Source organism: Aquila chrysaetos, chromosome 3 (genome assembly GCF_900496995.4).
Source record: "Aquila chrysaetos chrysaetos chromosome 3, bAquChr1.4, whole genome shotgun sequence".
NCBI lineage: Eukaryota > Metazoa > Chordata > Aves > Accipitriformes > Accipitridae > Aquila > Aquila chrysaetos.
Genome location: NC_044006.1, coordinates 74,979,782 through 74,999,030, shown reverse-complemented (window position 1 = coordinate 74,999,030; position 19,249 = coordinate 74,979,782). Strand labels below are relative to the sequence as shown.

Sequence of the window (19,249 nt, the reverse complement as noted above, 5' to 3'; positions counted from 1 at the left end):
CTCAACATCCCAAAACCTCCCTTTGTGAGCAGTGCCAGGTAGTGGGAGCTGACCTCAGTACAAGACAACCTGCCCTTCAAATATTAATTGTCATCCACAAGGTGTTATTCTGGATTTCATTAACAGACATATAGGAAAAGTTCATGGACGTGAGAGGGAAAAAGAAGTTGCATTTCCATCTTTGTGTCCTGTAATTAAATATCTGCAGAATTAATGTTGTAACCAATAGGTTACAGTGTGAAAACCAAAGCAAAATAAACCTCATCATTTCTCATCCCCATCTACTCCTTTAATTCACAGATAAATCCTTAAAATATTAAAATGCCGCTAGTAAACAGTTGGATAAGTAGAACAAATAAGCTCCTGTGGAGAAGGAATTAGTATGAGAATGCAAACATGAAGGCATTCATCAGATGAAGATTTATATGGGACTTCACACCGGTGTTAGAAAATCAGAAGGCACTGTGCCGTGCCCTGGCCATCCACATCTGTGCTTTTCCAGAGCACCCAGGGGTGGCCCACAGCCGCTATGACATGTACTGTCCGGGTACATGGATTTTATGGGTGAGAATAAGTTAGATACCAGGTCACGTACAAAGAAATGTGAGAGAAAAGGCAGAAAAATAGGGATGCTTGATCATCACTTCAGTACAATGATGAAATAATATCATGTTTCACTCGGATATGACTGATGATTTTGTCTATGGTTTGAGCTGTAAAATAGATGGAATATAGAAGCCAACATTTTTTTTCAGGTTAGCTGAAGATAGAAATCTCAGAATGTCTGAAAACCAAGTGTCTCCCATTGCTCCTTAACCCTGGACAGATCTCCAGGCAGCTCACCACCACGTGTTTCTCCATAGTGCAGCACTGAGATTAACCAAACCAGACATATCTCATACATCTGTGTTTGGCACCATTACTCTAATACGTGAGCACAGTTTAGCATTAAGTGGATTTATCTTTTCCACACCTTTTAGAGACAGGGCAGTGCAGTTGGTCTCGTTTGACACAGAGAGAACTGAGAAACAAGAAGCTGCAGCATTGCTCAAATCGAGCACTAATCTGGGGCAATAAGAACATTTGATCTTCAAGCTCTCATGCCTTAAGTAACTGCTCTAATTGCCAGTGATCCTGAATTGCCAGATACCTGAATTAGCTGTTAGATTTTTAAGAAAAAGAAAAAAAAAATAGCTGACAAGTTTTGCGAGCAGTAGCACAAGGCTTTAGCCATTGATGGCAAGGAGTAGTGTCTCCTAGATGAGCTCCTGTTGGGATACTCTGCTGTCTAACGAGTCTTGAGCTTATGTTGAAGTTCATTTTTCTGTAGGGAATTAGCAAAATCTCTGTCTTTGCCTAAACATTCATATGAAACTGTTAGAAAATTAATTTGTCTGAGAATGTGGTCCTTCTGTCAAATTTAGCTGAAGCCATTCATAGCATTCAGGATTTAGGGGTAGATAACAGACCCAGAGGAACAGAAAAATAAATACATATGCGTAGATGTGATCACATTAGTCTGCTTTCCTTAGGGTATCGAAAGCCCTTTAGCATCCTACAGCCCATTCCCACTGATGTTGCCTGCCCCTACAAAATTCCTGCTTCTTCCATAGCTGCTCTGTAAATGGAGTGTGCAAGGGAATGCCTACAGCTACAGGCAGTTACAGCATGAAGAGTAACTTCATCACTTCTGATGTCAAAGCTTTTGGACTGAAAATATGCAGTGAGCTTCAATAGTTATTTTAAATTAGCATGCAGTTTGTTCACCTGTGTTTCTGTGTTAGTTCGGACATAATACACAACACATGATGGCCAAAAAGATTTAGATTTTGCACATCTACATTGCTGGAAGTGATATTAAAATGGACTAGCTTAGCCTGTAATTGCATGAGAATTTAGTTTCTATTCCAATGCAAAACTGTAATGTATTTTGTTAAGTTTTTAAAAGTAATGGAACAAATTATCATAAAACTGGCTAACAGAGATATAATAACTAAAATCAGCTCAGCCAGAAGGCAGTAAGAAAAAAAGAACATTTTAATATTTGTGAGGAAGTAAACACAAATTTATACCCTTGAGCTTCAGCATATCTCTAATCTTATCCAATATGCATTTTGCACTATCAGTTATCTGGCAAGCCCTTAGCAAACAAGAAAGCCAAAAACAGTTTTATGCCAAAATATGTAACATGCTCAGATGTGGCTACCAGGTAAGAATAATTAAAAAAAAAAAAATCTACGTACTTTCCCTTCCCAAATCTGCAAATACCAGTAGCTCAAATTGTTGACAAACTGTTTTAGGAGTCTTCAAACAATGAAAGCAACAGCCTTTAGCCTAAATAACCCCTGAATAACATACTTTGGCTGCAGATGCTGAGTCAGAGAGAGATTGTGGGACTGAAAGCATTTGAAAAGAGTACACAGAAGCTAAAGTGTTTTCTTTTTCTGTCTAAAGCTCTTAGAGAATTAATAAGAATTTTACACTCCAAAAGAAGACTACTGAGCAATGTTTGACAGAAAAGGACATTGCATAAATGTGTTATCAGGAAGGCCAGAAGCAGTAAAAAACTTTATCACTTTGCAATCCTCAGCAGAATTTTTCAGCATAAATGTACGTGAATACAGTATATCGGAACAGTGAGAGCAGCCGTGGGTGGAATATGTACAAAGGTTGGGAAACCATTAAACCCACCAAATGACACAAATGAAATCTGGCTGAAAGATGTTCATTGAGACTATTTTCCCTTAGAAAACAACATTTTGATTAAGTTTACAGTCTAAACCGTATTGATAACAAAAAAAAAAAAAAAAGCTGTCATTTTTTCTTTTTAAAAAGGGGTAGGAGAGTTATAAAGTGCTGCCTTTCCATATTGTCTTATTTGATGACAATATTTATTTAGAAATCTTATTTTGTACAAAAAAAGGGGAAAAGTGGTTGAAATTGAGATGAAATTCTTTAAACTTTACTAGAAAGAATAATTCTATCAAAGTACTACAAAATATTTTTTAAATGTTATTAAGTGGGGAAAATATTTTTCCTGTTCTCTCTAAAATGGATCTTCTTTCATTTTTTTTTAAGATCCTGAAGTATTTCATGGTATGCTTTTTTTATTTTTCTTTAGTACAGACACAATGATCCATTGGCATTTGCCCTCACCCATACAAGAACAGACATTCAATACTTGATTTTAAAAAATGTGTTCCATGAAAGGTAGTAAACAGCATTTGTGATAACCTTACAAACCACCCTACGAAGATGAGTCCCAAGATATTGATAATGCAAGACAATCAATTGGGCAACAGTGACTTACTGTCATCTCTTCATCATCAACATGACATTCATAAAATATAAAGTTGAAGTTTTTAAAATCTAAAGAAAACAAATTTGAGTCTAAGCTAATTTTTGTGACCCTGCAGTAAGGAGAGCCCTAGAGGGGTTTAGGATGGGTTATACCAGTATCTGGAGGTGTCTGTCCCTGCCACTGAGTATAGAAGCATCATTAGTGTATATTAATATAGGTAAATATCTTAATCTAGACATCCAGAATTTAGGTGGTTAAATATTGGCCAAAGTACATTTCCTGACATCAGCTTGGTACACAACTCAGCTCTAACATGGACAGAAAAGTACAGAGGCAGGTCGTATTTATTAGGAAGGTGATGTTCTCTGGTTTAGACACAACTAACATTGTACAGCATGGAATAAATATATCACAGAGATCACCATATTTTAGTACAGAAGGGGACCCATACCTCTAAAATCGTCACTTCCAAGTGATTTCCACATGAAAAAAAAAACAACCAACAAAACAAAAAAATCTGAGAGAAACCCCATTTTCTTTTCAGGAGCAGGAGCACAAGCTAGCCTGGAGTGAGCTATTCACCCCTCATCCAGAGAAACAGAGAGGGGTTTGTTGAGTTGGGTTCTGTGCCCTTGGGGACTACAATGATAGTAACACTTAGGCTTTATGGTTAGCAGTGTTTTTTAATGGGCCTCACAGATCTTGATTAAATAGCCATGTCTCTACTGCTTTGAAAAAGGAGCCCTGGAAGCAGCCTTAAGCACTCTAAGCTGTCTTGCATCTACTTCCTAACCCTATGGCTATTGCACAGGCAACCTCTGGACAGTTCATGTGGAGAGCCTCATGGTGGGCGACCCTGGGGCAAGCACTGATCCTGTGTGCTCCCCCAGGCAGGCTTACAGCATCACTACTTGATCCTCAGGAAGGCCCCAATTCTTGCCGTAGGATATAGATTCACTCCGAGAAGCGGCGGAGTTTATTTCGCAGATTGGGAAGAAATTATTTACTACAAGCCTGGTGAGAGAGGCAGGAGGGTGTATAAAAGACCAAATCCCTAACAGTGCAGTGATGCAAATACAGGTTTTTTTCATATTCTTTTCCACTCTTCCTGCTCTTTTGCTTCCATTTCCCCCTTCCTTTTAATGTAGCATTGGTTCTGCGTTGCAGCTATGTCTTCAAGCTGACTCCGCAGTAAATCTTCTTAGGCTGCTGACCCAGCAAACCCAAGGAAGAGCAGGCCAGCACACTTGCTAGAGACTTGAATAATATCCCTCCAGGTGCTGGATATTAATAGCTGAGCAATGTGAAAAATCACTGATTCTGATTTCTGGGTTTTTTTTTTTTTTTTTTTTTTTTTTTTTTACAGGCTCCTTTTCTAAGAGATGTTTTTTTATTTCCCAATTTATTATTTGACTGCTTATCCAATGCTCCTCCAAGCTCATGAATACAAAACCATCAGGGAAAAGAATCATATTAATGTCCTTAAATCAGTGTTGTCATCATATTATTTGCTTGTCACAGAAATTATTACTATTACCAGAGGGCAAAAAAGTGAACACATTTATGTAGGGAAACCATTTTCTGCTTTGTAACCTGCTGCCATGCATTTCTAAGACCTAGATATCTTGCCTGCCTAAATAAGGAAAGTTGCATGTAGATACCTGTGTTTGTGCATAGCGTTGTGAACCACACGTTGGTAGAATATGCGTATTTCTAGACTTTCTTTTTTTGGTTGTCATTCATGTTTTGTGCAAATCAGCTTAATAAGCTTAAAAACATTTTAACCAAGCGTATCTTTCTTCAGCTTCTGCAATAACCATAACTGACACCTGATGTACCAAGTGTGAGATTAGAAGTGCCAGTCTAATAGACAGAGCAACCAACACAACATCAAGGTCTCCCACCAACTTCAGGCATCTTAGATAGGAGTGTCAACATGCTAGGTTTTCTCAGAAAAACGCAGGAACTTATAGATATCCCAGGTGGACATATCACCCTGAGATATCTATCACTGTCACTCTCTGTAAGCACCTATCCCACGTAACTGACAGGTGAAGGACCATCTGGAACCCAGGATCCTAATTTTTAGGGAAGGTGCTTGAAGTTCGTTGGTATCAAGGGCACTGTCACTGTTTTGCAACACCGATTTTCTCAGATGCTTTTTGTGATACACCTTACCAGAAATTCTGAACCTTCTCTTTGAGACTACCTTACCCAATACCATACATCCTGAGACTTTTTTTTTCCTTTTTTAAACAAGGCATAAGCTTTTATGAGGTTGTTATATTGTGGTGATTGCCCACAGCACCATCGCCTTAAAAAGGAAGCAGTATTATATTATAGCAGCAGTAACGTCTTGGCTAGCTGAGTTTTTCCTCCTCTGGAGAACATTCCCAGCAGTTCCCTAGCTCTATTTGTACATACTTGTATTTGCATTACATAAGTAACAGGGAAGTCCCATTTAACTGTGCTTTATGTTAGAGACGGTTGCAATCCTACAGAGAACTTGACTTCTCTAATAGGATTATGAGATGTTACAAATCATAAGGCAGATAAATTCACTAAAAGCTGTCTCATTAAGACCTGCATGGAAAAAATAGGTTGCTTAAAGAGCAGGGACCAACACAACCACCTATGTTTGTGCCTGAGGAAGCTCACATTTGGGCTGCAGCAGAAAATGGATGCTCTAGCAAACATAGCAGGGTTGGAGAGAAACTAGTAGAATAGTGTGCCTGCATAGAGTGTCACTCATCTTTAAAAAATGACAGAGACTGAAATGTAGATGATCCTATTTGAACATAGCCTGGCACTGGAAGTGACAGCTACAGATGAATAATGGAGGATATAGAAAGCTCTCTGCTCTGTCGGCTATACACACCCTTAGAAGACTGAGAAATATTACCCCCGTCAGTAAACAGGGTCTGAGCAAAGAGGTCCAGTTTCTCTCCTCACCTCTTAATGAATTGCTTAAACATAATCAGACTGAGGTTTCATTCTCTGATCTGTGAGATACTGTCTGCACATCCACATCTGTATTTGCCCATCTGACCGACCCTCATAAAGTGATCACACTTCAATGTTGGTATACAAAAGACATAACTTGCACCTTTCTTTTTCATCTCTTTTTTTTTTTTTTTTATTTTAAAGGAAGTCAGTGAACATATGTTTGCCAGTTAATGAAATAATATGAAGAATATCTTATCATTTGAAACATTTACGCTTACCAATATTAAAAATGCATCCACAAGAAATTCCAAGCATTAGCTGAAGAAATAAATCCGTTTGAATTATTACGGACTGTTGGAACACCTGCATTGCAGTTACATTTAAAATTCAGTTCATATACTAAGCCAACTTTGTGAGTCATGAATTTCATTGTTTCTCAAGTACATTTGGAACTAGACAAAGGAACGATGGTTTAGGACCCTATCTCCTCAATAATGTTATGATGACTTTTGCTAATATTTCCAATAAAAAAACCAAGCCCACTGCTATCATAGATTAATGGAATGAGAAATCAAAATGGCAGTGAAAGTGAATTCAGAAGCAAAAGCTAGGTAGGATGAAGAAAACTGATGTGCAAATGAAAAGAAGAAGTGTTCAGACAAAACAGCGAAATGAATGACAATGACTGAAAAGAAGCAGGCTAGCTAACAAAAAAATGGATTAAAAACAGCTAAAATAGCAACATAGACATTTAAAGCTAGGAAAGCATTTAAAATGGGGAAAAAAATAAAGCTTAATAATTCCTCTAAAAGGCCTAGCAGCTATCATGCTTCTAGATCCTGTCTTCAGTCCCAAGTGATTAATAAGAAGGTGGAATACCTTTGTGATAGGCAAATACAGAATAGCCTGTTAAACACATGAAAAATCTAACCACGCCAGTCTCTGACAATTAGAATTGGCTTAACTTGCCCATTTCTAATTATTTATTAGCATATTATTTTCTTGTTGTCTGGTGTGAGTCCATACTTGAGGCCACCTAGAACTTTCTGTTAATACACTCTGTCCTCTTTTTACCTTTTCTTAACCTGTTTATGAATGCGGACATTAGTCCGAGCACTTTGGTTTTCTGTGGGTAGAATGGGTCTGTCTATTACCAAAGCCAAAATCTGCACACCCAAGCAGGTGCACAGATTCAGGAGCTAATGCAGCCATGCTGACTGCGAGGGATGGAGACATGTGCCACAAAATGGGGATCGATCCCAACTGCTGCGAACAGGAGCTCTCCTTGAGAGTAACGGGACACTTCTTGAACACTACCAGATGTGTTTAGAGAAAAGCAATGTTAAAATTTTTTTCCAGAACTTCTTGGAGGCTAGGATGACGTTCAAATTTACTCCACATTTTTTAAAAGTCACATCCACTCCCTTGGTAGAAAATCTGAGAGTCTGCATGACAGAAAAGTACCAATTTGAGGACATCAGCACAGCACGTTAAAGGTGGTTTGAAGAGAAAGTGTGTGTTCCAGTGGAGAGAAAACATGTTACCACAAGCATTACAAAAGAGTCCCAGCAAGGGAAGAACCATAAATAACATTATATCATTCCTGAACCTCAGTCTGTGAAAAGAAGCTTAGAGATGTAATAAGGAATGAATACTATACACAAATTATGGTACAATCGCTGTCATAGGCATAAGTCTCTTCGCTGACCAACAAAGTGTGTGTGCAAATATACAAGTTCATGTGCATAAAATCATTAACTTTAGTACCTGGGATCCTGCAAGAGACTATAATAAAACCTTGCACTCATACGCAAGATGATAAACATTGCAGAAACAGCATATATAAAAGCATATTTGTTCTTATTAGCTTTGGTTTGCTTCATAGTGTTTCATTAGAGAGCTGTTCTTTCCAAAAGCTGGAGCTGATCCCTAATTATCCAGTTCAGCGATCACAGTTAATGTCCTGAAATGTTAGGAATTGGAAACTTGCTGTCCTTCTACATTTGCCAGGAAGGTCATCCATCTGAAAGCTCAAGAGCTATGTTCAGTCACATTTATTTCCCTTAATTAAAAATTGTTCACCTCTAAATAAGACGACACCTTTTGGCTGTCTCAAGCTGAAACCAAAAATCTTGAAACGTTGAAGATCACTGGTCATTTAGAAAAATGTCCTTTGCCTTTCTATTCATATGACTATTTAATTAATTTTGTTCCAGGCTGAAAAAAATGCTTGCATGCCCAGGAATTCAGCAGCTCTACCGATCTGCTTTCCATTTTCACCCAGTGTAGGATGCTTCTCACCAACACTTACAGATGAGGAAACATTGAGGCTGTCCTAGGCTTAGCTGTAAGATGGGAGCTCCTAAGAGACTGAGACATGACAGTTGTCATTTCTGGGTCTCAACCCAGAAGCAACAGGGTGTGTTTATGTAATCTAATGTATGTCCAAAAAACCAGCATCTGAGTTTGAGCTAACCTAGTCAAGAAGGCAGGAATCTCATACTAACACGTAAGCACCTAAAACAGGTTAAATGTTGGGGTTTTTTTCCCCTCCCCATTAGCTTGGAGGAAGTCTAGCGTAACTATTTCAGAGATACAGTATAAAAAATAAACATGCTCACTTTGTTAATAATACTTTCTACCTGACCAAGAAAGCTGGGCAATAGTCAGAGGATTCATGTGCTAGAAAGAAATTCAAAGACCAGATATTTGTATGGTAAGGTACTATATCATTTGGATGAACAGAAGTATACTACCAGTTCCAATCCTATTCTACAGAATTTAGCTGAATAATGCTACATTTCAGTTATGCAGTTAATTCAAGTGGTCTCTAAATAAGACCTAAGAGGAAAGAATGTGTATTTTTGTGTGCCAAGATAAAGACGAGACCTGTATGCTGTCTGCTATCCATTGTAAAAGACAGGTCACACAATCAATACAGATGAGCAAGAAACTCTGTAAAAACTGCTAGAAGATACTCTGGTCACATCATACCATATTAAATAGTTCTTATTTAAAAATGAAAACAAAATATATGTGAAGAATGCTTTAAAATACCTAGGTATTAAAGTGCAGTAACATGACAATATCTGTATATTAAGCAATTTTAAAGCATTTGCATGGAAGTTATAAGAGGCTATGAATGAGAATGGGATAGAGGATTTAAATACTAGTGCTATTTGTCACAGTATCTCTCTGTGCAATGCTTCTTGAGAAGTGATGAAAAGCAGAGCTATGATCAATGGTCTAGCAAAGAATTGAGTTGAAATGCAAGATAAGTTTATTGTAGGGGTTGTATATTGTTCATCACAGTTACAAAGTGAAAAAGCATGCTTGATTCAGTGATCTTATGGCTGTTACGTGACGCCAGATACAGCCACAACGCGTAGGGGGACAATGGGCAGGAATAGAGTTACAATCCCCAGACGTGTTAAGACTGAGTGATTCATGGGACAGCATGTTACTTAGTAAGTAAAGACTTGTGGTGAAAATAAATCCCTGTAATCTTCATAAAGAGTTGAAGGTCTTCAGAAAAGCGATGAAAGAGTTTGAGTGCTTGTATCTTTAGAGGCCGACTTGTATGGTTTCTTAAAATTGGCCCTCTGAAAATGGAGGCATCCAAAAGCACTGGCTGAAATATCTCAAGACTTACGTTTCACAGGGCTGATGGGAATCTCTAATTTTATCCCCCCCTGTCTGGAAAAAATAATCTTAAGCCAATGAATTTGAAACAGGAGCCCCACTATTTTTTTATTATTATTACTTCATTTTGTTTTCTTTTTAATCTCCGTTCCAAACAGTGAACAAATCCTTTCAAGGAATTGACTTGCCCTTCTACAGGATGAGCAGTGATCACAGTTCTACTGCATCCACAAAAGAGGTTTGAAAAGTCTTAACAGAACCTATGGGGCCACACAGAAAAAGCCAGAATCAATGTGAGCAACAGATCCTTCACTCTTAGCAAGTGCTGGCCTTGAGAACATGTATTTATATAAGTACAGTGTAAATAAAAACGTCTTTCCTTACCATGGGAAGCAATATGAGAGTAAAGAAGCAGATCTTCCGATTGATGGCCATCTTATCTCTTAATTTTGAACTTTAGTCAAGTTTTGCTTGTTAATGCTATTATTAGGGCTGAAGCACACGCTCTCTGCAGATCTTTTTGTTAAGGTCTTCAAGTCAAGGCTCAGATCTCTGCAATGAAAGAGGAAAATTATGTTAAATATGAAAAACCTTAAGAGAATGAAAAATAAATGGACAGAAAACAGAGAACCCAACACTTGAACTATGAGTTGTACATATTAGAGATCAACCATACTTGTCTGGATTGCAGCTCTTATAGATGGTCTTGGATACTTAATTCAAAGCCAAAGGACATGTCTGTATTATCAGTAACTTGTATCATAGAAACTAGCGAAACAGGTTCTGTAGCTGCAAGGACCTAAATTGTACCAAAAGAAAAGGTAGAATAGATTATTTTGAACGAGAAAAAGGACCTAACTGTCCGCTTCATTTCTGAAGTCATGATTTGACCTTCATGATTTTCAGCAGTGTCTCAAAAGCATGACTGTCTGGGGGCTTTTTAGGAGACTCTATGACATGATGATTTACTCCCAGAGATCACTTGTCCAGATAACAAAATCCATGACCAGAGTTGTTAATAATCTGATAGCTTTTTGAGAACTCGGCAATAGAGGTGCAAAGGAATGAAGTGTACTGTCAGGCTAAAGGTTCATCCATGCCATAAGAAAGCACTGATTTATATGGACAACAGTGGCGAGCATATCTGTGACTTCCTTTGCTTGGTCTCTGCCAAGGAGCTAGGCAGGTGGTGAGGACATCAGCAGAATTGCACACCTGACATTAGCTCCATCCCAGCATCTCCTGCCATAACCCACTGTTTAAAAATTCCCACTCGCTCCAAATCATGATGATTCCTCAAACAGTTTTTCATTCAAGAGAACTTCTCTGTCTCAATCTCTGGCTGGATCCAACCCTCATTAACTTTTAAAACACATTCCTGCCTCAGATCTTGATACCTTGGTGACACAGAGGTCTTATTTGACGACCTACCTACAGTCAGTTTTTTAGCATGGAGATATACTTTCATATTCATTAGTTTTATTTCCCCAGTTGTCCCTCACCTGAGATGAATCACCTTGTATTGTGTTTGTGTGGCAAGGTTTTGGTAGCAGGGAGGCTACAGGGGTGGCTTCTGAGAGAAGCTGCTAGAAGCTTCTCCCATGTCCCACAGAGCCGATGCCAGCCGGCTCCGAGACGGACCCGCCGCTGGCCAAGGCCGAGCCCATCAGTGATGGTGGTAGCGTCTCTGGGAGAACAGAGTTAAGAAGGGGGAAAAGTCCTGGAGTACAGGAGTGAGAACATGTGGGAGAACCAGCCCTGCAGACCCCCAGGTCAGTGCAGAAGGAGCAGGAGGAGATGCTCCAGGCGCCGGAGCAGAGATTCCCCTGCAGCCCGTGGTGATGAAGACCACGGTGAGGCAGGCTGTCCCCCTGCAGCCCAGGGAGGTCCACGGGGGAGCAGATCTCCACCTGCAGCCCGGGGAGGACCCCACGCCGGAGCAGGGGGATGCCCGAAGGAGGCTGGGACCCCGTGGGAAGCCCGCGCTGGAGCAGGCTCCCAGCAGGACCTGTGGCCCCGTGGAGAGAGGAGCCCACGCTGGAGCGGGTTTTCTGGCAGGACTTGTGACCCCGCAGGGGACCCGCACTGGAGCAGTCTGTGCCTGAAGGACTGCAGCCCGGGGAAGGGACCCCACTTTGGAGCAGGGGAAGAGTGAGGAGTCCTGCCCCTGAGGAGGAAGGAGCGGCAGAGACAACGTGTGATGAACTGACCACAACCCCAATCCCCTGTTCCCCTGCGCTGCTGGTGGGGAGGAGGTAGAGAAAATCAGGAGTGGAGTTGAGCTGGGAAGAAGGGAGGGGTGGGGGGAAGGTGTTTTAAGATTTTTTTATTATTATTTCTCTTTATGCTACTTTGATTTGATTGGTAATAAATTAAATTAATTTCCCCAAGTCAAATCTGTTTTGCCTGTGATGGTAATTGTTGAATGATCTGTCGTTATCTCAACCCATGAACCTTTCATTGTATTTTGTCTCCCCTGGCCGGCTGAGGAAGGGGAATGATAGAGTGGCTTGGTGGGCATCTGGCATCCAACCAAGGTTAACCGCTACACCTCTTCAGTGTATCTCAACCCTATAAACCTAATTCCTCCAAGATAAGCTCTGCCAGATGTCCTTTGCAATATCTATAGTAGTTTAGGTGCAACCTCTCTGCTTAGGATGGTATGAGAGCTTAGCCCCATGGGCATGAGCTGTGCTACACCAGTTTGTCTCAGACCCAGAGAACTGTCTCTCATCTGTTTTATTTCGAAGTGTAAATGAAGCCTTTGAATGCTGAGGCCCCTTTTAAAATCTTCTTGTCTGATGTAGGTTTCCTACATGCCACCACCTATCACCTCCACGGGCATAAACACAGCTGACATACATCTTCACAACTAGAGAAATCTTTAAACAGATAAGTAAATGTTTGAGAGAAGAAAAGAAAGGGTTCATAGATAATAACAAATCAGGTATACAGGACACATAAATAATTAGAGAAAGAATAAAGCAAGGGTATATTGGAAAAACATTTAAAATATCAGAGGGAATGTGAGGAAATATAACAAAGGAGAAAAGACTGAAAAGAAAACAGACCAAAGACAGAAAGTAAATAAAAGAATTACAAAAGCAAATGTAAAAGAACTTTTATGATAGGGGGCAGCCAATTTTTATACTGACTGCAACATACTGCCAAGTCATCAGCATTTAGAAACGAGAGAGTCTTTCAATTAAAAAATAAAAAAGGAAAATTAAGCGTGCTCTAAATTTTTGTCTTTTCTATCCCGACCCTGACTAAATGGAGAACAATGATTCATAAAATTCCCTCTAAACTGATCTGCTCTCTTCCATCCTTACTCGATCAGTCACTCTTGCTCTGCTCTGGTACTAAATTTAATTACTTAACTGTATTTCTGATGGTTTATCAAATAACGAGGGACTGATAAGATCTCAGCTGAGGAGGACAGCAAACATATGTGGTGACATTGAGCAGTGAGTTGGAACAAGAAAGTCATTCCATTAACAGAAGCAACAGAAAACCAGACAGGTGCATTAGCAGACATCGGATTTGAAATTATTTCTTGGTCATTTGGACTCCTGTGTGCAGCCCAGTCCAGAAAGACCAGAGAGTGGTGTGGAAATTGAATTCTATCCTCGGATTCTGACACTGTAGTACATCAGAAATACAATTTAAATACAATGGAAGGGTGGGAGATGCCTGACTAAACAGATGCACAGATACCCTGTGGGAAAGTGGTAACCTTTAGAATACACTCTTTCCAATATTTGAAGACCCAGTTTTACTTTAACCTGGCATTCACTGGGTTTGACAAGTGGAGAATGGATGTTTTCTGTTTTATCTTAGTTTCAAAATAACTTCTAAAGAGGCAACAAGAACATCTGCAAACCATTTCATTGCCTTTCACATTTTGCAGAGAAAGTAAAAGAACCGTCTTCATTTTTGCCTTCAAGGTAGTCATGGAAACCTGTATCAAAAACTAGGCTGAGGCCTTCATGTCGTCCACAGAGACTCAAGTGTTTATTAGGTAATAACAACTACCAGTTCTGTGAACTTATGCCCCAGACCTGCAGCAGAACCTGTATATATTGGCTAGCAGCTCCTAGCATGTATGATACACATAGGTGTAGAGTCCACTTATTACCAATAAAAGGCTAGTTATCTCACAAACAGGTACTATCAGCTATGTTTTGCTAGAAAAATGAACTTTTAAAAAATATGGGCAGTTTTTATAAAGCATTTCCATTTCCATTCAGTACTGGGAAAAGAAATAAATATATGAATATAGGATTTGGAAGGGAAGCTTGAATTATCATATTATCTTCTGATGTCACTGGTAGCCAAATCCTGTAACTTCATTAGTAAATTAGAGACACTGGTGCTTCATGTTATTGTTTTATCTGTATCTGCTACCGTCATTAAAATTAGTGAAGCCAGAATAGCCAATAGCATGGGGGTTGCACCTTTCAGTTATGCATATACAATTCCCCAATATAAAAAAAACCCAAACAGTTATGTCTGGTGAAACAGAAGGGCTGTTGAAGTGTCTGAGAATCTGAAAATCTGTCGATTGTTACTAAAATGGAATGGGCTTCAATTATTTCAAGCATGGCTGAAATACAGGAAGAAAAAAAAAAAAAAAAAAGACTGGTTTTGGTCAGCTAATGACTTAAGAAAGCTATTCACCATCTATAAAGGTGGATTCATTTGTCCACTGTAGACGCTCCCAGTGCCACAGCAGATTCTTTGTGTTACTTAGTGGCGAATCATGGGTACTTCAAGGGCAGGTTGGAAAAGCTCTGGCAAAACCTGTTCTGCTGCAAGGGCCTGTTTCTTTCCCTTATCTAAAAAGGGACTGTGGAGTGCTTAGCTCATACGTGGACTATGTTTCAGAAGCCTAAAGGCTGGTGAGGAGAATTGCACCGTGAGAAGCCCTTAAGTGCCAAGCGCACAGTATGTCAGTAACCAACAAAGAGAGGTAGTGAGTCCTTTCCAAGTAGGATGTGCCTACTCCTGAGGAGGCATAAAAGAATCACTGCTTAAAAGAATCAAACCTCACCATATCAAGTAATGGGTGGAATTGTCATACAACACCTCAGACAGAGTGTACCCATCTAAGATGATGAATGAAAGAGGTTTTTTTAGTTACTTTATAAGACAGTTATGAGCTGTTATTGAGATCTCACCCAAAAGAAAGAAACAACCTGATCTGCTAGGGTCCTTGTTATGGTCCTCTGGGACATGTGCCAGTGGTTTGAAAGGAAAGCAATAAATTTCAAAGCTGACCCACAATGGCTTAGACCAGTGATGACCAAATGCGAGCTCATTACTTAAGTAATCTTAATTCAGTGTCTAGTGAGGGCTGCCCACCACATCCTTCTCCTGCACCATGGTTGAGCTACTACACAAGTGTGGAAATCTGAAAGCTGCTGACAACATGCAGGATCAATTGAGCTTTTGCAGACTGAATACTCTACATTGCAGCAAAGCCACCCACTTCATGCACAGTTATCGCAGTACTTCCTAGCAACGTGAAGAATATTTCCCTATGCAGAATAAACATGGGTGGAGAACGATGGGGTGCAAAAGAAAGAAGATGCTGAAGAAAATACTCCAACCATCACCAGTCAGTCTGGCTCACAGACCACTCCGTTGGCATTTCCAAGTTCTCCCCAGGGAAGGGAACTCCACAGCTGTTTATGGCACAAAGTTTGCTAGATGGACATCTTTGGCTAATATCTGAACAGGTAATTATGTAATTGATTATCTATCTCCTTTAGGGTCTCAATACAAGGTGTGAAATCCAGTGCATTTTATTATTTCCCTCCTAAAACTTCCTAAATGTAGTATGCCAGCTTAATAATTTATATTAAAGGGCATGGTGAACCCTCCTCATGTCAACAGAGACACTTGCTAGCTAGAAATAAGCAGAGTTGGGGAAGCAATACTTCAGTGACCTAGGACATGTCACCTAATTTTAGAAACCTAGAAGATGCATACTCACATATGAGCTCATTGTCAAGTCTCTTTTTATGTAGTCAACAGAAAGAAGTAGACATATGAAGAAAGCAATTTGTCCGACCTATTTTAACTATCTGCTTTAAACTTTCTAATGCTCTCTCATGAGTGTAAAGGAATTCTTAACAGCTAGCTCATATGTTGACATTTACATTGTGGATATCGAAATTTGGTCAGAATAACCCCACGTCCAGTCTCTTCTGAAGTATACAGATCAGCAATATGAAACCCAAAATAGCAAAGTTTGACCTACCGCAAAGGCTTGAGAAGGAGTTAGACTGTTTAGGGTGTCAATAAGTTGATGCTGAAATATTTAAGAAGATTTAACTGAATACCAGACAACAAGAGCTCCGAAGTTTCCCATAGAAAGTAGTCTGTAAAGAGCAATCCTATTAAGACAAACAAACAGAACAACATCATGGCCTTTTTACAGTCTTTAATATACCACTTATTATTTCTGGAGTTTAAATATTTTGGGTTCTTTTCATTTACTTGCATTAATCTTTGTAAATTCACTGATATTAAAGTATCTGCACGGATCACAGCAGCTGAGAATCTGGCTCTATCTTTCTTTTAAAAACCAAGAAGACATTTATTCACTTTGTGTGCTTAACTGGAAAAGTCCTTAGTGCCCTTGTTTCCACTCACCATGTCTGTTGTTAATGACAAAACAGGATTTGAAGGGTAATTACATCAGGAGGTCTAAGAGGTAGATTTTCAGACAGGATTTACTGCTACAAGGGACAAGTCGGCCCTTTTCAGCCATACATGAATGTCTTGAGGGCCTCAGGCAGAAAAGCCACACCTTTGCCTGAAAGAGATGGCAACCAGCAGCCTGGATTTTGTCAGAGGATTGTCCAAAAGTGTGGTGGCTTGACCCTGGCTGGAGGCCAGGTGCCCGCCAAAGCCACTCTATCACTGCCCTCCCCAGCTGGACCGGGGAGAGAAAATATAACGAAAGGCTCCTGGATTGGGATAAGGACAGGGAGAGATCACTCACCAATTACTGTCCCGGGCAAAACAGACTCGACTTGGGGAAAATTAATTTAATTTATTACCAAACAAATCAGAGAAGGATGATGAGAAATAAAACCAAATATTAAAACCACCTTCCCCCCACTCTTCCCTCCATCCCGGCTCAACTCCACTCCCGATTTTCTCCACCTCCTTCCCCCAGCAGCACAGGGGAACAGGGAATAAGGGTTGGGGTCAGTTCATCACACGTTGTCTCTGCTGCTCCTTCCTGCTCGGGCGGAGGACTCCTCCTCACTCTTCCCCTGCCCCAGTGTGGGTTCTTCCCACGGGCTGCAGTCCTTCAGGCACAGACTGCTCCAGCGCAGGATTCCCCATGGAGTCATGGCCATATTGGGGGGCATCCCCCTGCTCCGGTGTGGGCTCCTCTCTCCCCAGGCTGCAGGTGGAGATCTGCTCCCCCGTGGACCTCCCTGGGCTGCAGGGGGACAGCCTGCCTCACCATGGTCTTCCCCACGGGCTGCAGGGGAATCTCTGCTCCGGCGCCTGGAGCATCTCCTCCTGCTCCTTCTGCACTGACCTGGGGGTCTGCAGGGCTGGTTCTCCCACATGTTCTCACTCCTCTCTCTGGCTGCAGTTTCTGTTGTGAAGGTGGGTTTTTTCCCCTTCTTAACTCTGTTCTCCCAGAGACGCTACCACCATCACTGATGGGCTCGGCCTTGGCCAGTGGCGGGTCCGTCTTGGAGCCGGCTGGTATTGACTCTATCAGACATAGAGGAAGCTTCTAGCAGCTTCTCACAGAAGCCACCCCTGTGGCCCCTCCGCTACCAAAACCTTGCCATACAAGCCCAACACAAGAAAGAAGGATGCAGTCTGTAGGACATCCAGCCTTTGTTCTAACACATGAACTGATGTGGGGGTCGTGTGCTACAAAATGTCCAGTAATGACAGGTGTAATCAGGTAGTCTCTTCTAATATCCAGTGTTTTCACCGTTCAGGAAAATTGTTGCTTTTGACTTCAGGCAATAAAATTTTTAAAAGGAGCTGATACAGGGCTAGCAGTAATTTTGCATGGAAATAGTTGAAAGAAATATATTCAACTTGCTGACTCGCTTAGGCATTTCAGTGTTAAAGAATAACCAAGTATGTCAGCAATACTCAGTCCTTTTCCCATCTGGAGGAATAGATTTTTTGTTGTTTCTTTTTTTCCTTGCATAGCATGCAGAAAACACCTATGAATTTTACTAGAAGTCCATTTATAAAAATGAAGATAAAGGTGTGATTACAAAAATAAGAAATGGTAAATTGCAGATGGTGTGACTCCCACATGCAAATGAGAGTCCAGGTATTTGAATATTTCTGCATGAAGTAGGATTATCAATTTCGCTGACTTCCATGAGGACTTGTGTAGGAAAGAAATCAGAGCGACGTGGTTTTGCAAAAACAGTAACTGATAAGGGGGATTCACAGAATTGGGCATTGGCAAGGACCTCTGGAGATTGTCTAGTCCAACTCCCCTGCTCAAAGCCAGGTTAGCTAGAGCAGGTAACTTAGGTTATTGAAAACCCATTTCCAATCAGGTTCTGAATATCTCCAGATGTTGAGACTCCACAACTTCCTTGCACAACCTGTTCTAGTACTTGACCATTCTAACAATAAAAGAGTGTTTTCTTATCTTGAAGTTGAATTTCCTATATATCAATTTGTGCTTTTTCCTTCTTGTCCTGTTGCTGGTCACCACTGAGAAGACCTTGGCTCCATGTCCTTTACACTCTTCTATCAGATATTTCTACCCATTGGTTAAGTTCTCCCCAGATCTTCCATTCTCTAGGCTAAACAGCCCCAGCTCTTTCAGTCTCTCCTTGTAATTCCTTAATCATCTTTGTGGCTCTTCGCAGGGCTCACAGCAGTGTGTTCATGTCTCTCTCGTACTCAGCAGCCCAGCACTCCAGATGTGTCTCACCAGGGTTGAGACATGCAGCCAACGCTTTCCCTCATGGGCCTTCTTTGCCACAAGGACACATTACTGGCTAAGGATCCACCAAGATCCTTAGGTCCTTCTCTGCAAAACTGCTTTCCAGCCAGCTAATCCCCAGCCTGTCCTTGTGCATAGGATTATTCCTCTCCAGGTGCAGGGCTTTGCATTTCTCTTTCTTGAACTTCATGAGGTTCCTCTCTGCCTATTTCTCCAGCCTGTCTAGTTCCCTCTGAATAACAGAACAACCAAGCATTTGGTCTATCAACCACTCCTCCCAAATCCTGAACGTGCACTCTGCCCCATCATCCTGGTCATTAAAGAAAACATTAAACAGCATTGGTCACATCCAAATGTTAGACCTTTATAGTTCAGCCCAGCCTACCCAGGCTCTCTCTACA

The 19,249-nt window shown here is 40.7% G+C and overlaps 1 protein-coding gene across 6 annotated transcripts in view; it reads right to left on the bottom strand.

The window, feature by feature from the left end:
* Positions 1–19,249, bottom strand: part of ADCYAP1R1 (ADCYAP receptor type I) — a 142,513-nt gene that overhangs the window by 97,463 nt on the left and 25,801 nt on the right. For all 6 annotated transcript variants that reach the window (XM_030010029.1, XM_030010030.2, XM_041122682.1 and 3 more), the window contains one exon: positions 10,274–10,441. In XM_030010029.1, the coding sequence (XP_029865889.1) occupies positions 10,274–10,324 (51 nt within the window). In that variant the 5' untranslated portion in view covers positions 10,325–10,441. The remainder of the gene's footprint in view (positions 1–10,273; positions 10,442–19,249) is intronic.